The sequence below is a fragment of the Dromiciops gliroides genome, chromosome 2 (genome assembly GCF_019393635.1).
Source record: "Dromiciops gliroides isolate mDroGli1 chromosome 2, mDroGli1.pri, whole genome shotgun sequence".
NCBI lineage: Eukaryota > Metazoa > Chordata > Mammalia > Microbiotheria > Microbiotheriidae > Dromiciops > Dromiciops gliroides.
The window spans coordinates 272,025,939-272,040,046 of NC_057862.1; the positions used below are offsets into that span (position 1 = coordinate 272,025,939).

At 35.7% G+C, this 14,108-nt stretch overlaps 1 protein-coding gene across 1 annotated transcript in view; it reads left to right on the forward strand.

The window, feature by feature from the left end:
* Nucleotides 1-2,729, forward strand: part of MIPOL1 (mirror-image polydactyly 1) — a 440,092-nt gene extending 437,363 nt beyond the window's left edge. Inside the window, exon 13 of the mRNA XM_043986491.1 lies at nt 1,262-2,729. Coding sequence (XP_043842426.1) covers nt 1,262-1,328 — 67 coding nt within the window. The 3' untranslated portion in view covers nt 1,329-2,729. The remainder of the gene's footprint in view (nt 1-1,261) is intronic.
* Nucleotides 2,730-14,108: the final 11,379 nt, after the last annotated feature.

Sequence of the window (14,108 nt, forward strand, 5' to 3'; positions counted from 1 at the left end):
TACTTGATTGACTTTTGAGTTAATTTTCAGGGTTATAAGCAATTGACCAGATTCACTCCCCCAAAAAACATCCACATGACCTAATCCAATGTACATGGCACAGAGAATACCTTCATTCCTTCAGTGTCTAACTTTGTGCTATGTGTTTATTTATGAAAGAACCTCCATGCATGGATCCCGTAAAAAGGAGACAAACCATGGAGCAAACTGGAATGTGCTGCAAGGGAAATCCTTAAGGGGGGAAATGAGTATAAATTAAAACTTCTGGGCAAATTTTTCACTTTTAAAGAAAGATTTATCTGTATAATATCAAAGGGGATTTGGGGTTTAGGTGTTACGCTTTGAGCAAAGAACCTCCCTCTCCCAAAGAAGAAATCTAATTAATAGCCTAATTCTATAGTCTTCTTGTCAAGCAAAACTTCCATTGAATACACAAGAACATGACTGCCTTCCCAATGAGTTGCCTAAATGACATCTAAAGAATGGTCTCATAAACTGACTACATTTTTTTATTTTGTTGACTGTAAAGTGTAGTAGTATGTATATGATCCCTAGCTTTTTGGCAGCAGTTTGGAATAAAAATGTTTTATTTACTCTGGGAATTATAACTGTATTACTCTCAAAAATTTTTATACAATTTGCACATTGACAGAACTTAAAGGTTATGAAACTGGATTCTTTGCCTTCCCTGTCACACCAATACACTCATTCTGTTTATTAAATGGTCCATTTCCATTGCTGTCTATTTTTAAATGAAGAAAAGTTAAATATAGCAATTGAATAGCTATGTAATATGCTAAACACAGAGGACCTTATGAGCTAAGTAACAGGTGCAAGATTTTCAATGTTTCCATGGGTGCTAAAATGGACACTTCTTAAAAGGTGCTACAGTATAGCCAAAACTCTAGTGAGGGAGCTGTCAACATTTAATATATTTATTGTTAAATAATGATTCATCTGCAAATTGTATTCCTGTATAGCCAGTTATATTATAATGTAGCCCTCAGCTGTCATGGAAATCTTTGATATTTCATGAGATAGAGTCAGAATCTAACTACTTCTGCTTTTATCTAGGCTATCAGTTAAAGTTTTTCTCAAGTTGTTGGCATTCTGTGCCCGTGTGTCTCCCTTACAATAATGCTTTGTTTCTTGACATGACCACCAGGACAGCTTGGTCCAGTGCAAACACTGGCCCTTTCAGCCAGTACATTCCTAACACTAATTCTCTTTTTCTCCCCTCATTCCCCTCCCCCCATTCCAGGTTGGAAAGGTTGGTGGACGTCCTGAGGAAGAAGGTTGGAGCAGGGACCATTAGGACGGTGATCTGATTGAAAGCTTCAGTCTGGGGAAGCAATCACATCTGGTGACCAGGCTGCTTCATTCAACACTGTGTAAACACTAAAGCCTTCACTTAACAAACAGTTGTTAGAAGTGGGACACTTCAACGACATACCAAGCTGAGATAAAATCAAATCACAAATGTTTAACCACTTTGCTGCTGAGTTTGGGTTATTTATCCAAATGTATTAACCACAGACTTTTACCAATGGGTGGCTAAAGGCTTAGAGCACACTTTGGAACTATTTCTTTTGTCCCAATTTATTTTAAGGTGTTTCTATACTGAGGAACCAACATAGAAACATGGTGCAGCTGAGCTGGACATGTCTTCCCATACTGCCTGCTTCAGAATCAAAACTTAGCAAGGCAAATATTGTACAAATCTAAATCCACTGTGTTAGGTCAAGATTTCAAATACCTGCATATTTTAATATTGAATATGTTTCTGAATCAATGAAAAAAGTGCAGATTTAAGAAGAAGCTATGATTACTGTGTAGACATAAGAACACAGTCTTTTCTCGGTACTTACACATAACCTTTGATAGCATTAAAGGGAATTAAGCATATGCACCAAGAGGTAGTTGTGCAAAAGATGCCTTATAAAGAGTTCTATCACTAAGGTCGCATTCATGAAGGAATCATGTTTTAGTCATACACTGACACACAAATGTAGCATTGGGGTCTTAAGGACAAGTTTGAGGACTGTCTTATTTTTAATGTGCCTTCACAAGGCTACATATTGTTACTACTGTTATTATTAAGAATTGCAATGGATAACAATGAGCTAGACCTGGTTAAAAATATATATAGAAAGGGAAAAGATTTCTGTCTACTATGTTTGTCTCATGTAAATTAACATGCATCTGCATGGCCTGGGCCTAAAATACACTAGGCCATGGAATCTGATAGGTAATCTTTTATTAATTTCAACTAGATTTTCTTTGTATTTGGCAGGAGGAATAAGAAATATTTAACAAAACCATGATAAATTAAAATAAAAAGATATTTTTAAAATATAATTTTAATTAGCAAAGTTAGGATTACCTATTATTTCTCTTGAAGAACAAAACAACAATAATAGCTTATGTTTATATAGTGCTAGATGTTCTATAAATTGATTTGCATACATTATCTCTTTCAGTTCTTAAAACGGATAAACTGGTTGTCAGAGAATAGCAGTAGATTCATGTAATTTCAAATGAACCTGTTGCCATTGTCTTTGGCTAGATAGGTGCTTATAATGTAGGATGAGATGGGAATGAATATGGCTAGCCAGGAATAAGGAAACTTGGATAAATCAGTGAGAATTGTGTGAACATATAAGAAATTCTCTAAGTCAACTACATTTTTTAAAATATCAAAAGACAATGTGACTTGTATACTCTTCTGTGTCCTATAAAATAAAAAATCATTTGAACTTCTCTGAAAAAAAAAAGTTTCTCATAGGATACAGAAATACAGAGAGTACAAAATCAATTCTTTACTTATCCATCTTTATTCCTTTTTTTTCAAATGGTAATTAGGAGCATTCCCCGGAGCTCTAAACTAATATGTTACTCCTGCTGCCTGATTCTTTAATAGGTACTAAGCCAATACTAACCAGATCTGATTTTCAGTCAGAAAGAAATAGAGCTTCTCCCAGACCAGCAATGCTCTTCTCTCTCCATTACATCAAGCAGAAATAGTTATAGTGATTTAGGTCTCAAATGCTACATATTCACTCAAGAGCAATAGCGCTTTGCTCTAAGTTATAAAGGTATAAAGTGAAGAGACAAAATTTGATAAATCACCACATGACACCAGTTTTGCTCAGAGTTAAATAATTTATTTCCTCTCATAACATAGTAATGAAGATGACTTGCATTTATGAATCCTACCAAATCTATTTTTAATCAGAAGGAAAGTAGAATCGCCACCACTCGTACACTCACACACACACACACACACACCACCACCACCACCACCACCATCATCATCCTGAAAGGACATAAAACTTTTTCTCAGATTTGTTTGCTTTGGGTTTTAGAAACTGCAGAAAGGCATGGAAAACATTGCACTCTTCTTCAGGCATCTTTTTCTATACCTAGGTGACCATAATGGAGATATAACTGCCTTGAAAAAGATGCCGGGGCAGCTAGGTGGTGCAGTGGATAGAGCACCGGCCCTGGAGTCAGGAGTACCTGAGTTCAAATCCGACCTCAGACACTTAACACTTACTAGCTGTGTGACCCTTGGCAAGTCACTTAACCCCAATTGCCTCACTAAAAAGAAAAAGAAAAAAAAAGAAAAAAATGCCAACATATCTTTTGTAAACTTTCACTATAAGTACAACCAGTATAGATCATATTAGCAATACTGATTTAATAATGGAAACCAGGGTTCTCTTCCTCAATCCATCATTGTGGCTTTGGACAAGTCACTTTGCAGTGCCATTTTTTTTTTCATTTAAGTCAACAAATTCAGTTCAATAAGCATATATTAAGTGCATTTGTTGTTCAGTTATTCAGTCATGTTGTACTCTTCATGACTGAACCATACTGTTGATGGGGTTTCCTTGGCAAAGATACTAGAGTAGGTTGCCATTTCCTTCTCCAGTGGATTAAAACAAACAGAGGTTAAGTAACTTGCCCAGGGTCACATAGCTAGTGTCTGAGGCCAGATTTGAATTTAGGTCTTCCTGGCTCCAGGTCCAGCACTATTGAGCCACCTAGCTGTTTCCTGATATTCTATGGAAACAAAGATGAAAAATTACACAGTCTTTAAGGGCTAAAATTCTAGCTAGTCTGTCTAAAATATCTAATGAGTGGTCGCCAATAAATTATAAACTTTAGCAAGAGTTAGACTTTTAAGCATTTATTAAGGAGAATAAGAATTTGGTGAAGAGAGAGAAAAAGGCCTAGATTCATCTATCTATCAAAGGGAGAGTGCATTTTAGCTCCACTCTCCATGAGAGTCCTCACGAAAGAGTGTGAACCACCCCTTCCTCAATCCCACAAGCCTCCTGTGAAAACTGGAACTGTCCTGTCCGCACACACACAGCTCCAAGCTAATTGGCTGATAGCTTTGATTAACAGTACCCATGAGCAAACATCACTTCCTGACACCAAGGACCTGACTGTATGGTTTGCCCTCAGACACCTTCTCCTCATGGCAGAGCTTTCCTACAGTAGCTCTCCAGCAAGTGGAGTCATTCCAGTCATTACAGGGGATATAAGATATCACAAATAATCATGATACCAGGTAAAATATCATAAGGATAATGAAGAGATATAGACAAAGAAGATTTATGGAAGAAAAAGATCACTACGGGTCAGCCCTCCAAATTTCTGCACACATACCTTTGAGGTAGAATGAATCATCTAAAAAATATTAAACACTGTAAAACAGACATATAGATATCAATGAGTACAATAGATATAAACAGCCCATGCATACATCCACCTAAATGTAACAAGGTTATGGTGTGATGACAAAACATGAAATAGCTACCCGCCATTGTAACAATATATTATTTCTTTCATGGGGTACGTTGACTCCCATTCATGTTTTATTTGACTCAGTCATTCCAACCGGCCCCCACCCTAACAGATATCAATTCCCAGATCTAGACCATCCTGAAATAGTTACACTGAAACTTTCTCAGGATACTAGGAACAACCCTTTTGAGACAAAATACTTTTCCCTGTTTGCCACTCTATCTCTTGAGGCCCCCATCTGATGTGTTTTCTATCCACATAACCAGTCACTCATAATGTAATATAGCTATGCAGTGTATGAAATTTATACAATCAGGCAATAACAATAATGGCTCTTCAAGGTCTTATATATAATTATTTTCTTAACAAAAACACAGAAGAAATAATAAGGAAATGGGAAAGGAATAAGAATTTTTATATAGCACCTACTATGCACTAAAGCCTCTGCTAAGTGCTTTACAAATACCTTATTTTATCCCTAGAACAACCCTGTTGGTTAAATGCTATTATTATCCCTGTTTTTTAGCTAAAGAAACTGAGGCAAACAGGTTTAAGTGACTTAACCAGAGTCACACAGCTAGTAAGTATCTGAGGCAGGATTTGAATTCAGGTTTTCCTGACTCTCAGCTGAGTGCTCTGTCAACTGTATCACCTACTTACCATCATAATATATTTTAAAAATCAATGCAGGGGCAGCTAGATGGTGCAGTGGTTAAAGCGCTGGCCCTGGATTCAGGAGTACCTGAGTTCAAATCCAGCCTCAGACACTTAACACTTACTAGCTGTGTGGCCCTGGGCAAGTCACTTAACCCCAATTGCCCCACAAAAAAACCCAAAAAAAATCAATGCATAAAAAACATCACAATAGTAGAAGCAAGATGACAGATTAGGGGCATCCACCAGATGAACTGCCTCAATATTCCCCTCCAAATAACTTTAAAATAATGCCTCAAATCAAATTTTGGCACAACGGAGCCAACAAAAAGACAGAGTGAGTTTTTTTCTACCCTAAGAAAACTTAAAAGGTCAGCAGGAAAAGCCTATGATACCATAATGGAGCTCTATCTGAAACCAACACCTGTGGCAACAGCAGCCATACCAGCAGCAGCTTCAGATCTCAACCCAGACACTGTGAGTGTTCAGAAAGAATACAGGGAGCCCTTTGCTGGTGCTGGGTACATCTACCAGTGATTCACAACTCTATTGCTTATATTCAGTTCTGGTTCACAGTTTCAGGGCAGAGAGGAGTGCTGGTTGTTAGTCACAAGGGAACAGGAACCTTAGTCACAGTACAAAAGTGAGAGGAGTGCTAGCATGTGCAGCTGCAGGAGACCAGGGGCTCTTCCTTGGTGAAGACCAGAGAACATTCCAGGAGATCAGTGACCATATGTCTCCCAGCATCATACTACCTTGGAAATACCAAAACCTTGCAGACCCCTAGTTCTCAAACTTGGGACACAACCTCCCCAACCTCAGTGAGCAGAGTCCAACTGTAACATAGAGTTCAAAGACAAGAAATAGGCTGAGAAATTGAGCACAGCAAAAAATTTATTTGACCATATAAAGCTACTATGGTGGCAGGGAAGACCAAGACATAAACTCAGAAGGCAACAATGTGAAAATGGCTACTAAAAAACAACTTCAAATAAAAATGCCAATTGGACCCAATTCCAACAAGAATTCCTCTAAGAGTTGAAGAAAGAGATAAAAATGGTAGAGGTAAAAATGGAAAAAACAAATAAGAGTGATGCAAGATAATTGTGAAAAGAGAAATAATCGCTGTTAAAATACTGAAGAAAATAACACCTTAAAAAACATAATTCGATTAATGGTTAAAAAGGCATAAAAATTCACTGAAGAAAAGAACTCCTTAAAAATAGAACAGGTAAAATAGAAAAGAGGTTTTAAAAATTCACTGAAGAAAAGAACTCCTTAAAAAGCAGAATTTGCCAAATGGAAAAAAGAGGTACAAAATTTTACTGAAGAAAATAATTCCTTAAAAATTAGAATTGGGCAAATGGAAGCAAATGATTCCATGAGACATTGAGAAATAGTAAAACAAAATCAAAAGAATTTTTTTATAATAGAAGATAATGTGTACTATCTTGTTGGAAAAACAATTGGCCTGGGAAATAAATCAAAGAGAGAGAATTTAAGAATTATTGGACTACCATAAAGCCATGATCAAAGAACCTAGATGTTATATTTCAAGAAATTATCAAGGAAAGCTCCCCTAATATTTTAGACCCAAAGGGTAAAATAGAAATGGAAAGAATCTACCAATCACCTCCTGAAAAAGATCCCCAAATGAAAACTCCCAGGAACATTATAGCCAAATTCTAGAGATCTCTGGTCAAAGAAAAAATACTTCAACCAGTCAGAAAGAAACAATTCAATATCATGGAGCCACAGTCAGGATCACACAAGATTTGGCAGTTTCTACATTAAAAAAGCAGAGGACTTGGAATATGATATTCTTTTTTTTTTTTAAGTGAGGCAATTGCGGTTAAGTGACTTGTCCAAGGTCACACAGCTAGTAAGTGTTAAGTGTCTGAAGCCAGATTTGAACTCAGGTACTCCTGACTCCAAGGCTGGTGTTCTATCTACTGCGCCACCTAGCTGCCCCGGAATATGATATTCTGAAAGATAAAGGGGTTAGGATTTCAACCAAGAATAACCTATCCAGCACAATGCTGTGACCTATATAAATTGATACAAAGTGAAGTGAGAAGAATCAGGAGATCGTTGTGCATAGTAACAGCAATGTTGTAATCAGCTGAAAATTTGGATGCTCTGATGAATAAAATAATCTAAGACAATTCCAACCAAAGGACTTATGATGAAAAAACACTATCCATATGAAAAGAGGAAAGTAATGAAGTCTAGTGGAAATTGAAGTATAATTTTCTCATTTTATTTTTCTTGCTTTTTTTGGAAAGATGGCTAATATAAAAATGTGTTTTGCATGATATCACATGTATAATTGATATATTACTTGCCTTCTCAATAGGAGAGGGAAAGAATGGGAGGGCAGGAGAGAATTTGGAACTCAAAATTTTAAAAGAAAAGCATGTTTAATTAAATAAATAATAATTTTGGAAAGAATATATCACAATATACATATTAACCTGTATCACACTCTCAATATACACAGTTTCTCTGGGAAAGAGTAGGCACACTTATAGGACCCCATCAGGAAAGCACATGAGGGAGGAAAACCCATTTTCTTAGAGTAACTCACTGTTCTGGATTGACTTTAATGTCATAAGTTCATTCAAATATATCCGCACCACACAAAACTGCTGTTTTGCTCACTGCTTGACTTTTGATCCTTAGCACTCTTCAGCTAGGCAAATCTATTCTCTATTTACAAATGGCAACTCTGTGGATTTACAATTATACTCTAAAAGATGTTTAGAAAGTGTTACCTCTTAATATAAATAGCAATTGCTTTAAGCTTGGAGAAATGCAAAACTCAGAAAACTATCACTAGGCTGCACAAACCAGATTAGCCAGGTATTCACTCACACAGATAGTGTTTTGTCCTGTAGGAATGAACCTCCCAACAACATGACTCAAGCTGATTCAGAAAATCCATGCCTCTGCTAGAAACAAACTGAAGCAACAACAAAGCCCACTGTGCTTTTCTTTTTCAAGGTGGCAAAAGAAATCAACAGACCCTAATGAGCTTTGCCTCTTCCCAGCTCTAGGGTAGCAGTAGAGTATGATAGCTGCTACTGAAGCTCTTAGCCAAGGAAGTCAATTCTTTCTCCCACCAATTAAGAACCACTTAGCTGAAGCCTTCTGTTATCTGACTACTTCTGTCACAACTCCAGAAGAACAGCTTTTAATGCCCCTGCTGTATATTTTTTTAGTTCATCTCAGGTTCCTATACATAGTTTTGACCTAGTTCAGTGTCTTAAATGAGAGCTCTTTTGATTCTCAGTGTCTCATTTTTTACTTAAAGGGTTATAACTTCCCTCAGTTTCCCCTATTAAATATATAGTCCTTTTGAAATCATATCTGGGTCTCCAAATTTATATCTGTGTATATGTGTATTTGTATTAGTTTTACCCTCTATAGTCAATAAAACACATATGCAAATAAACTTGGGTACCATAATACCTTGCAGTTCTAAAGGTTTCAACATAGTCTACCAATTGCTTTGGTGTCCTTGAAACTCTTGTTACACTCTTTTTCCCAGTTTTTTGTTTTGGTTTGGTTTGGGGTGGGGCAATGAAAGTTAAGTGACTTGCCCAGGGTCACACAGCTAGTAAGTGTCAAATATCTGAGGCTGGATTTGAACCCAGGTCCTCCTGAATCCAGGGCCAGTGCTTTATCCACTGCACCACCTAGCTGCCCCCCACCAGTTTTCAATAAACAAAAAAAATTTCTTTGCTTCTCATTGATGAAAGGCATCATTCTACACTGGGCACAAGTAGAGTTGAGTCTTTATAATAACATCACAGTTTACTTCTTGTCAAAAACTGCTCAAAACTGTAATGATTGGAATGACGCCACCTGCTGGAGACTTACTGTAGAAGAGTTCCGCCCATGAAGCGAAGGTCTTTGAGGGCAAGACCAGGAGTCTTTTCTTTGGCATCAGGAAGTGACACGGGCTAGTTGGAGGAGGAAGGAAGAGACTGGCGCTCAGTCTCGCTCTCTTTCCTCTGGACTCTGGTGGAGAGCGGAGCTAGAAATGTGCTCTCCCTTTAATAGATAGGAATCTAGGCCTTTCTCTCTCTCTTTACCAAATTCTTATTCTCCTTAATAAATGCTTAAAAGTCTAATTCTTGCTAAAGCTTATAATTTATTGGCGACCACTCATTAGATATTTTAGACAGTTTAGCTAGAATTTTAACCCTTAACAGATGGCGACCACTCATTAAATATTTTAGACAGTTTAGCTAGAATTTTAGCCCTTAACAAATCTTATCTTCAAACTATATTTCTTTATACATATATTAACATTGTTTATTAAAACAAGTTTTTTACTGCTTTTATGTATCAAAATATTTTATCATCTCAGAGGAGATATTTGTAAAGCACTTAGTACAATTCCTGACACATAATATGCACTATATAAGTGCTAGTTATTATTGTTATGTGCTATGTAATTTGATATTTAACATAAATATTTTCATTTACACAAAAATATGTTTTCTTATAGTTTTATCATTGAACTGTTCCATATCAAAAGAGCCATAAAGGGGCAATATACTTTTCAATGGAATTATAATACAATGTAAAATAGTAGTTAATAAAATTTCCCTGCACCTTTAAAATACTATAGTGCTTCAGAATCCATTAGAATATAAAGGAAATAGTTTCTGTGCTCCAGTAGGTTTCACTGGGTATTACTACCAATGAACAACCTTTTCCAAGATCCCAACAGACCCCTTTTGGTAATGTGCATAGAAACTCCTGGTTAGGCTGAAAAAGCAAGAATTTCAGAGCCTCTCAGCCCTCAGAAAGTAAGATGAAAGGGGGGTGGGGGAGTGGGAATCAACCTTCCTAAAAACAGCAGCAGAGAAAATCTCTTACTCTAAAAAAAGGTCTCTAGACTTCATTTATACATACATATACATATAAACTCAAGACGCAGAGATATCATTAACATTTCACACTTTATTATGGTGGGAGTGTTTTTATTAATGTGCTTTGTTCTAGCACATCACTTGGTATTTTGGTATGGCCTTACAAAAAGGTATTTTCTAAAACATAGAATCAATGCCTGCCTAAATGCTTATATAATATATGTGTGTGTGTGTGTGTGTGTGTGTGTGTGTAGTATGTATATCTATATCTTTATACACACACATATGTGTGTGTGTGTGTGTGTGTGTATACACTTAGGTATCTTCTCTAAAGGCAAGCTGAATTTATTGTGGAAGGTTGGGTGTATGTGAAGGGAACACCTGTATATATGAGTTTTGTCCATGATCTACCAAAGAGAGGTTTAAACAATGTGTTAGACTCCTTCCTCACATTATCATTATATTATATATAGACCAATGAAGTATATGGAATATCCATTAGTTAGCCTTCAGACTTCCTTTGTGACTGGACTCTTTTTTCTTTTGATATATTTCTCTGATGAAATCCTTTACTCTGCTTTTCCATGAAAAATTACTCATTTATAATGTGTTGCAACCTGTGTAAATCCACTACACACCTGTCTATTTCCTCGTGAGTGATCTTCTTGAATTCTTTGGAAACTTTAATATTGTATGACTCAGAGCCATGCAATGCTACTGGAAGAATACTGGCATTTAAAAGATAGAATTTGTTTCATGGAAAAGCTTCAGATCATTAAAAGAACTATGCAGTATCCCAAAGCCAATGTAGCTCACTTTCCTCCCATTCTACTCTGCACCCAGCTCATTATCCATTTGCAGTGCCTGTCCAAGATACTATGTGAGTGCATATATACATACACACATAAATATGCATCTGTGTATGTATATATGTACACCTCAGATATATACATGTGTGTACAAACATGTACACCTATGGATCTGATAAATGAGCTCCATGAATTGACCATCCAACTATATAATAGTCATCTTATCCTACAAACAAATAAACATCTTTGGTTGTGAGAACACCCTCTCTCATCAGAGTTGAGTGTATTATACATATCTGATATGTAATACATATTTACATATTTGATTATTATTCTTCATTCCATTTTTCATAAGTTTTGTTGTATAATTTCTTTTTGTTTTGTTTTGTTTTGTTTTGGTTTTTGGTTTTTGGTGGGGCAATGAGGGTTAAGTGACTTGCCCAGGGTCACACAACTAGTAAGGTGTCTGAGGCCAGATTTTAACTCAGGTCTTCCTGAATCCAGGGCCGGTGCTTTAACCACTGCGCCACCGAGCTGCCCCATGTTGTATACTTTCTTCAGACAATACCCAACCAAATCTTATGGAAAAGTCAAAGACCACTTTCACTGTATAAGATAAAAGAATTCTTCATAAAAATACAAATAATAACTGTGGATTATAAGTTTTTTACTTTTCTCTAATTAAAAACAATGAAGGAAAAATGAGTGTTTTTCCCTTTTCCCCCAAAGTAACCTCTGTTATCTCTAAAGCAAATGGAATCATAGAGAGTCTTTAATTTAGTTGAGAAAGATAAAAATGAAGCCAGAAGTTCTGGTCCCTAGAAGACCAACATTTCAATAAAATAGAAACAAAAAATGTGATCAGTCATTACTGTGTTGTAGAGTTATTTCACTGTTTCTTTAAAACACAATAGTTGGGCAGCTAGGTGGTGCAGGGGATAAAGCACTGGCCCTGGATTCAGAAGGAGCTGAGTTCAAATCCGGCCTCAGACACTTGACCCTTACTAGCTGTGTGACTCTGGGCAAGTCATGTAACCCTCATTGCCCTGCAAAACAAAACAAAATAGTCGCATACATAAATTACAGACCCATTAAGAAGTCCCATGAATTGTCTCCTGAGATCTCAAAGAATTGCAGCCCTACAAGCTGCACACCACAGGATAAGAATATTTATGTTTTTTAGCACAATAATTATATTCATAGTGCTATCCTGTGCTTTCACTAATTAACAATGTAAAAAGTCTTTTAATAGAAAAGAAGGAGACACCTTTAGTTATTTTTGCACTATTGCTAATTTGGCCTGAAGCTAATACCTAACAATGTACTTTTGTAAAATGACATCACAAAAAGTTGAAAAGTTCATAGCCCAGTCAAGTCTTTTCATAGACAAATCCAGTTAAAAGGCATTTAAATGAGTTCAACTAATAGCAAAGTTCAGTAACTAATCCCTAATGTGTGAGACATTTGAGTTCTGTTTTTATTTTTTAAAAGCCATCATAACATTTAATCATGTCGTTTAATATTGAAACAGAAAACCTTTATTTGTTTCTTTCCAAATTATAGGACTTGATTATAAGATTTACTTTGATCTCAAATTCTGGATTCTAATGAACTTCAGAATATTCTTAAATATATTTATAAAATTGTTTGCTCCCAGAGTTGTTTTAGTTCAGAATAAGTAGTAATGCCCTCTAAATAAAAGTTTAGTCTTGCCTATCTACTCTGTTTTTTACAGAACCAAAATTAATTTTTAATTGTTCTACATAAAAATAGTTATCTGGCTAATACTGTGCTGTGTGGCACATGAAGATGAAATTCTTATTCTTCATGATGAAGAAATTCTTACTCATGACTTCATTAGATAAGATATAGCTTGTGTAAAATCCAATCTTTTACCCAACTTTGGTAACTGAAATGTATCTGCAGATCTCCCCCCAAAATGTTTTTGTCTTGTTTAAGCTTGATTGTAGGTCAGCTGTTAGGCTCCAGTGGTCTAAACTTTTCATTCTTGTTTTGTTGAGAGTGCACATGTTCTCTGAAGCCTTTAAATAAATACTTGGAATGGTTGAAAGATTTACATTGCCAATGCCTAGCTAAATATGTCATCTTTGTAAAAGATGTGGTTTGTTTTGGCACTGTTAAAAAACTCAAATATTTTAAACATTTGTTAAGTTCAAGCTTGTACATTTGAACTAATAGCATACATTTCAAAATCATGTCTCAATTTACTAGCCTTTATTCCTCATTTTTGTAATCTATTCATTAAAATCATTTTCTTAAAGATTTTTTCCTCTTATGATGTAATAGAAGTTGAGAAAATATTGTTACTTTAAAAGAATTTCTTTAAAAAGTGTTATTTTAAAGTAAAGCTTCATCAATTTCATTTGGACAATAAAACAATGTAAATAAATTTGGTTTTCTTTTTTTAAATAATAGTTAAGAACATTGCTAAAATTTCTCCAAGTAATGTGCTCCTTTATTTTTAATTCCATGATTTTCCAGATTTAGTTTGGGGATACAATCAGGAATCTACTCATTTCTTTAATTATCTGGTTGACTGTAAATTTTAATATTTTTGGTCCAAACCTAGGACTTCCTAATTGTGGAAATTCTCTCCACCAATGCGGATTGATATCTGACTTGCAACATAAGAGTTTTAGAGCATTGCCTGGAGATTATTGAAGTAAGTGAAAGGTGAATTGATGTGTTCATTGTCACAGAACTTGAGAGAGAGAGAGAGAGAGAGAGAGAGAGAGAGAGAGATTGTGTGTATGTATGTACATACATATGTGTGTATATGTGCATATACACACATACGCATATATATTTCTATTTATATATGAAAGGTACAAACTGAACCCAGGTCCTCCTGATTCTAATGCTATTCAAAGTTCTACAATGTCTCCCCAAAATTTCATACATACACTTTCATTTTTTTCTGGACTTG